The 8,136-nt window shown below is 36.1% G+C and overlaps 1 protein-coding gene across 1 annotated transcript; it reads right to left on the bottom strand.

Moving 5' to 3' along the window:
• Positions 1–3,278: 3,278 nt before the first annotated feature.
• LOC140158746 (apoptosis regulator BAX-like) lies at positions 3,279–7,788 on the bottom strand. Its single transcript, XM_072181952.1, has 2 exons — positions 7,044–7,788; positions 3,279–5,708 (listed from the first exon to the last, which is right to left on the bottom strand). Exons 1-2 carry the CDS (start codon positions 7,611–7,613, stop codon positions 5,586–5,588), a joined length of 693 nt encoding a protein of 230 aa, XP_072038053.1. The 5' UTR covers positions 7,614–7,788; the 3' UTR covers positions 3,279–5,585.
• Positions 7,789–8,136: the final 348 nt, after the last annotated feature.

An 8,136-nucleotide genomic window follows, 5' to 3' on the forward strand; every position in this document is an offset into this window, starting at 1 on the left:
CATGAGATTCATATTTATTTGAACATAAACATAAACAAAATAACAATAAAACCGTTTTGTTTTTGATAGGTGAAACAATATAATGAAGGACTATTCTTGTGGTATTACTGTAAATATGGATGACCTAATTATAGTGATTAGTAAGTGTATTTAAGATGACAGTAAAGTACGATACATGCATATATTTAAGCTTGGAGATAATAGAGAAAATGCAATCTTGTATTTCTTTTTAGTGCTTTTCTCGCTATTAGTTTAATTAAAAGATTCATTTCTGTCACAAAAAGCTCTTTCTACTCTGGATGTATGCAGAATTCAATTTAAACCATTGGAACTGAATAAACATAAGTTTGATCCGATTTCATAATGCAAATTATCTGTATAAAGTTTTAGCTCATCAGAAATCTCATATTTTTTGAAAAAAAAATTTGGGACTATAAAAAATCCTAGAAATTGAGGTGGCAGGGGAAAAGAACCAAAAAATTAATTTTATATAGCCTAGTGTGTACGGATCTGATCTCCACATCCTTGTTTCACCATGTTATCAGGACAGTTCCACACACGAGAGACATGAAAATAAAGCTCATTATTGACCTTTTTGATAAAGAAATCTGACTAGACCTTCTAATCCGGGTTCAATTTGAACACTCCCCAACCAGCCACACCTTTTGATGCAACTCTGTATGTACTACAGTTTGTCCACTCTGAAGTACAAAGTGACAACGCTCGTGTATACAGCGCGTAAACAGTGCGCAGTGCTGCGTCTCTGCTGCAGGTATGCTTGCCTTCAAAGTCAGCACAACGTGTGCGTCCGCGTCAGTACTTTGTACTTCAGAGTAGACTGACTAATAATACGGTTAATTGCATGATTCAGTTAAACCACACAGGTCTTCCGTTTTGCACCAAATATTTGTTCTCATCAGTTTAGCGTTGGATGTTCAGTACCTTTAGAAAAAAAGCCTTTTAAAAAGGTGAACATCCTCCACCCCCTACCCCCACATTTTTACATCAGATTCACGTTGAACTAGGAGAGGTCAATTTTTGACTTCAAAACAGCAGGAAAAGCGGGCAAATTTCACACGGTCAAAAGTCAAATTAAAGTATGATCACAAAACACACATCAATAACATGACAAAGCTACAATACAGTAATAACAACAATTATAGTACAGATAAATCATAAAATAACTCTATTTTTCTTTATACAGATTATATAGAAAAAATGTTTTCTTTGCAGAGATGCAGTTTGTTGCAATCAGTACCACACAATATTAGGTCCTAAGACCTCTCCATAGAGTGATTTACTATTTACCACTTGGTCATCAAAGCAAAAATTATTTACATGATAATAATTATGAATGAATACATTGACTGCTTTTAAACAACATTGCACTGGATCATTTTCCTTATCACATTTGGAATTTAACTGTATCATCTCCCAACTTTAATTCCAGAAGCACCGCAATTTGAACTGGATTCTATAAGATCATCACAACTTTATTCAGACCACTGTTCAACAGCAAACCCAACTTTGCCATGAAGCATTTTTTCTTTCAAAATTTGTTCTTTTTTGTTACCATTCTTGCTTAAGTTATATAGTCAAAAATGGCAGATTTTATAAATAATTAATAAAATAAAATATAAAATCAGTGCAGGAGATGATATGTCCATAAGGAAATATCCACATGCCTACTAGAAATACAGAGTATCTAGCATTGATAAGAAACTAAGGTTCATCCAAAATGGCAATGTAGATCAGCTGCTATATTGTACAGAAATTGCTGCATACATTTATGCCATATAAATTGTTGTCGTAGTGCATGTTAGTAACCATTGGATACTGGTTCAAGCCTTGGCTCCCCTACACCAGTTCCGAATTTTGATATGCCATAGGCTTTGTGTTGTGATCATTTTGATCAGTGGCTCGTAAACAAAGAAAGCGTGAGCCAGTTGACTAGGCTAGCAACGGTAATATTCTGACATGCACTACAACAGCAAATATATCAAGCAGCTTCAATTTACAAAATACTGGTCTGGTAGATTGTGTAGCATAATCCTACATTGAATAGGTTTAGACAGCAGGGTATCAAACAAGCAAACAAAAATGAAATGTTACCACCAGGGATGAAAACAAGCACTGACATAATTTCCTGAAACTGCTTAAACATTTCCTGAAAATGTGTATTTCCCTATATACACCAGGCACAAAAAGAAACTTCGTCAGTTATATTCATCCTTGCTGTTCAATAACTTGATAATTTTGGATTATTCTGAAATATACATTTTGTTAATTGGACTTTGCTTTCTCATTTGACACCCTGTTAAGTGAAAAAGCGAACAAGAATTGACCAAGATATCGCCTCAAAGCCTCAAACCCCAAAAATCAAAAGTTGCATTTTCAACGATTTTCAATGGGAACGCATCGTTGTATTGCACACAAGCACCACGGCCAATCAATAAAGCACACAGTGTAACAGGCACAATTGAATCGTTAAAATTGCAACTTTTCATTTTGGGGTTTGAGAGTTTGGAGGCGCATATCTTGGTCAATTCTTGGTCAATGTTCACGAACAGGGTGTCAAATGAGAAAGAAAAGTCCAATTAACAAAATGTATATTTCAGAATAATCCAAAATTATCAAGTTATTGAACAGCAAGGATGAATATAACTGACGAGTTTCTTTTTTGTGCCTGTGTAGATACTTTGTACAGGGAAGATCCAAGCAAAATTTCCAGAAATCAGTTTATTTCCTGAAAAATAAATAACTGCCCTGGTTACCACCCTTGATGCTTAAAACCAGCTCATCATTTGGCCTTTTTTTTTCATGTTTGATATAAATTTCTGCAACAATACGGTACTATGTGAGCCTTTGGATGTACCTCTTTTCAATCAATGCTCTGTCAAACATGCATTTCTGCGAATAATTAAAACACTTGTCTATTACACACCATTAATAAAGCATTATAAATCTATGAACTTGGATGCCCAAGGATAGAAGGACAGTATTTAAATGTAGATACCATAGCTAAATCACAAAGTACAGTTTGCATTTTGTGATTAAACCTGAAAATAATTTAATTTACAATGTACATTTACTATTTCAGCTGCAATGATACATGTAAAATATGAAATACTTTCACAGTGAGCCAAATATTAATACAAAATTAAATATTGTGATCAGCTCGTAATAGGCAAGAATTATTCAGATTTTGTTACTGCGCGAGTCAATAAACTCCCAATCTATATGCCCTCAATGTCACACAATACGCAAAGCGCAGTTTGTGTAGGTGCTGCGCCCAGCTGTGTGTACACCATTCTATATCAATCCACAATGTTATGAGTCCTGCCTATTACGAACTGATCAGATAGCCATATTTTGATTTCTTTATCAAACAACCAATTTTTACATTGATGGGTGCCAGGGTGGCAGACTTGTAGCCTCTGCGATGCACTATCCTTGGAACCATGGAATGCACAAGTACAGTGAAACCTCGATTTACAAAACTTCTCAGGGCCTCAGAGGCTCAGATTTTATTGGGCTATCAAGGTATACTTAGAACTTGCTTTTGAGAAAACATTTTGTGTTATCAGATTTAGTGTTTCGAGTTTCCACTGTATGTTTACTTTTCAAGTTTCATACCACATTTTGTTCTTACGTACACATAATAAATTCAACTTCAAATATTATGTAGTTCGTAGGTATAGGTGAGTTGACTTGTGGCATCATTGCCTGGCAGAATGCGTAGTGCGTACGCATCATCACAATTTGATTTTAATTGTTTTTGCCTGGCAGTATGCACACGCAACATATTTGGTTCAGGGCCAGTGCTTTTAAAACTCCTGCCACATCACAATAAGGCTATTGAATATGTTACAAGGGACCGTTGTGTAGTGGTTATGCAGTTTGCTCAAGCATATCAACATACCAGTCCCTTACCTTTGTTGATAAACATTGAAGCCAACTTTATTAAATGATACATGTACTTCAAATGACTTTGTTTTGTTTCTAATTTGGCCTCATCAATATAATTTACATGTCACAGGCAGTTTTCTTCATCATTGACTGCAACCAAAGTTCACCAAACAGTAGTATGCAATATGTTGTTTTCAATATAAAATTACTAAACCAAATAGACATTTTTTCTTTAGAGTGAAACTAAATTCATGAATTATCACATATCATCATGCATCAAGCTGCGCTTGTTAGTTCAATCTCTTCTTTGATGATACACACATAACACATTAATATCAACATTTCTCCAAACCATAAACTCTCCAAATGTAGCAAGGTTGGCCTGGAAATGAAATGAAATTGGTCCATAACTTTTACTTCAATTCACAAATTGTAATTGTATAATTACTCGAGGCAATCATCAATAAATTCTCCAAGTGCACATCAACATCATTGTAAAATGTACATTGTGCTCATTCACTGCTCAATCAGGCTGACCTGGGGTGCTGACCCTACCACATGACATTTTAAATAACATGATTTGCATTGACTTCTGTAAAACATTTTTCTCAATATTACGGTTTGTCAATGAATGTCATGTACAGTAAGTATAATACGGTACATACATGTATATTGAGCATTTACCAGCCATTAATAAAATACGCCAATAATTTACTGGAGGGAGGCAAGATGCTTGCCAAGAACATTGTGCCAAAGAATTCAGTGCATGTAGACAGCCTGTAGCCTACATGTAGGTCTACGTGCTTGGCTCATGACCCAACAATGTTTTGAGTTGGCATCTGGCTGATTCTGGCTGATTCTGGCATTGCATTTCTTTGGGTGGCTCACATTTCTAGCCTGTATTCTGGATCAAATAACACCAGATCATGAAATGCTCCCTTTTTGCAACTTTTCTTCTTTTTTGATTGTACTCTTCTTCATCTTCAAGAACATTCATTTCTTCAATGTTCTTTAACCTTTCGTCCGAGCAGCAATCAACTTGCTTGCAACTTTTCAAATTGGTTTGGGCATTATTTTGGCCCTACACAAAAATATTTTGGGTTTGCACGTTTTAATTTGTTTTCCCATCAAAATGAGTACATGGACCAAAATGAAACAAAATGAATTGATAGTACTGAAAAAGGAGCAACTTTTCCACTTAAAAGTAGATTTAAATAAATTACAGCATTAAAAAATAATGACAACTTCAGCATTTCATAAATCATTTAGGAAAAAAACATGTTCATGACAAAATATAAATATAAAAAAAATTACATTAAAATGTTTAGTTCTTCAGTCTCTCTGGATTGACAAGAATAAAATATATCCCAGAATTGTCTTCAACACGTCTGCTGACTCTGCTCCAAAAAACAGCACACAGCCACACACCAATGAGAAGATTTAACTCAACTGTTTCTTGATTACTGGGTAAGTGGTAATTTTCGTGACTGAAGGTTTTGTTTTCACAGATTTCGTGAATGGAGTGCCATCCTTGACATTAACACCTCTCGAATATGTATTCCAAGCATAGGGCAAAACTGGGCAATCGCAAAAATGTCTCTCTCACTCCAAGTCCAAATCACGAAAATAACTGTATGCAAAATTACCAATTATACAGTAATTAATGCTATGTCTCTTCATTTTGTTGCAAAAAATCTTAAGGCCGCCAAACCACCAAGAAGTGCTCCAGTGACGAGTAAAGAGTTGAAGGCTACTTTTTCTTTCCAGTCTTTGGCTTTGAAGTTCTCGTTGAAATCCTCCTGTCATATAAAAAAACACAGAAAACAAAACTTTTTAGTAAAGTTTAATCACTTGCCTGACATAATCATGGGATAAAGAGCTCTGCTTTATTTTTTGGGCTGACAGTGCAGAGTCTCTTGCTCTGATCAACGCACATGCACCCTGCTAATGCTAAAATTTAAATTTAAGCGACATCTGTTGTTTTGAGGAATGACCATAAGCTTTTGAGTTTATTTTTTAACTGGTGGTGTAGGATCGTAAGGTGAGTGAATTTGTGATGAGGTTTCCTTGTTTGAGCGATAGTAGGATACGAGACGTAGGCTAAATTAACGGGCCATACACATGTGCGATGGTGTTTTTGAACTCAGAATTGACTTGGACGGTCTTTTTTCGTACTATACCGTCTACAATGGTCTAGGTTAATATAGAAAAATTATCAAATTCGTGGACATCATGGAACATACTCTTTGCGTGGCTGTGCGTAGTAAGCAGTTGTACGCAGATAGCCTCGCTAATATGGACGCGCAGAGTAGCGCTGTACGCTCGTGTATTAGGATGATTAGTCATGGAGTAACAAGCGTAGTTAGGTATGTTCATAAAATTTTGAAGTTCAATATTTTAGCTGAAAGTTCTTTCATTTGAAAGAGAATCAAATTACCTAAACAATAAGGGGTCAATCATGTTTCTAGTGCATATACTTTTGAAGTTACAGACAAAAATAGTGTCACAAAATTGTCCAAAATTTTGTGTGTGAAATTGTGACAGCAGGCACATGTACAATGTACACTAGTGTATGTGACCCCAGATGACCTCCTATTCTTTACTGTAAGAAAGCTGTTTTGGATGGTCTTGATTTACACACAAATTGCTTTTGCGCTTTAACGAGCGTCCACTTGGTGGAACATAGATTGCACTATGTGATAGCTTATGAATCCATTATTATGCCAGTACCAACATAAGTCAACATCACTTGGGTTTTGGTTGTCAAAATTAATTTTTAGTAATTTTTTCCATTGAGCCCCACAGTAAAGCCATTTTTTTGGACCGTTGGCACATTCCACTTCCCTATGGACGAATAGCGCCACCTATAGTGTGTGATGTGAGCCTGACTAGCGTAGTTGAATGTTCCACGATGTCCACAAATTTAATATTTTTTCTATAATAATACTTATAGGGTAGGCAACACGGACAACAAATTAATTTTTTTTAAGTGTTTAATTCATTTTTTGATCATTTGCTGGGAAATTGATTTTGTGCTTGAAAAATTTGGGAATTTAGATCTATTCTTAGGACATTGCAGGTTGACATAACACAACAAATTATCAAAACAAATCTTAAGTTTTGACTTTACTCACCCAACCTCCCTGCTTTTGAATCCAAGGTGTTAACCTCTCATCAACATATTTTCCAGATATTGAAACAAGGTCATCAACATACTCTGATTTGTGCTGATCTTCACAATATTTTGCCAAACGTGCAGCAAACACATACACCATTACAATTCTTCCCCAATTACATGGTCCTTCCTCAAACATGGCGTTTAAGCTTTCATTGAAAGCTTCCTCGCCACCATTTTCCGGGTCAAATCTCAGACTGTTTACCAATCCATTCAAACTAATTTCATATCTTTCCTCGACTTCTTTTCCAACCCTTCGGAGTGTTTCAGCTTCTTTGCTTGGTGGTCTTGAAGAACATTTTCCTAGTTTATAGTGAATGAAATCATCGCTGAGTATACGGGCAACACTTCCAATTTCCATAAGTGTTGTAGCATTTGCTAAGTCACCATTGCCGTTGATTTCAATGTTGGTGGGACTGGGAATAGGACTGGATGACTGTTGTTGTTTTGTATCGGCGGAGCTGTAGGAATAAAGCTTCGATATAACCTCTTTCCGTGGGGAACTTTGGCTTAAAACTGTATTATCCATTGTGTATGTTCCTTTGGTAACCAGATGTATCAACTGATTTGATCAAAAGTCGACGAACGTTGATATAATCGAAGAAGTTCGACCCGTAAAATATTGGTTTGTGTTGAGTCCCTGTTGTTTCCCCGCAGCCGAAAATACAAACGAAATCTTGTGATCGTGACGCTCGTGAAGTCTACGGAAAATACCGATCATTCTGTTCGGCCATTCCCGTTTTCCGGAAATTTTGGAAATTATATTTACGCATTACGTCATTTTCTTTGGGGGGCTTTCAGTCATGGATACGTACTGTGATTGGTCCATGACTGTGATAGAGTCGATAGTAGACTCGTTCATTCATAAATTAGGGGGACATTTCTAGAAAATGTGAGTAAAATTGGTACGTGTGTGCGTGATTCCTGTCACTGATGCCACGATTCCTAGAACCGCCGAGAATTCACGATTTTAGAATCAAGATGTGTAAAAAATGAAAATGATGCAATAACGGGTACTTATCCCCCGGCCCCACAAAAAAGAAAACCATGTC

Source organism: Amphiura filiformis, chromosome 8 (genome assembly GCF_039555335.1).
Source record: "Amphiura filiformis chromosome 8, Afil_fr2py, whole genome shotgun sequence".
NCBI lineage: Eukaryota > Metazoa > Echinodermata > Ophiuroidea > Amphilepidida > Amphiuridae > Amphiura > Amphiura filiformis.

Coding starts and splice junctions, on each gene's coding strand:
- LOC140158746 (XM_072181952.1), bottom strand. CDS start 7,613: ATGGATAATACAGTTTTAAGCCAAAGTTCCCCACGGAAAGAGGTTATA. Junction 5,709..7,043: donor TTCAAAAGCAGGGAGGTTGG/GTGAGTAAAGTC, acceptor TTTATATGACAG/GAGGATTTCAACGAGAACTT.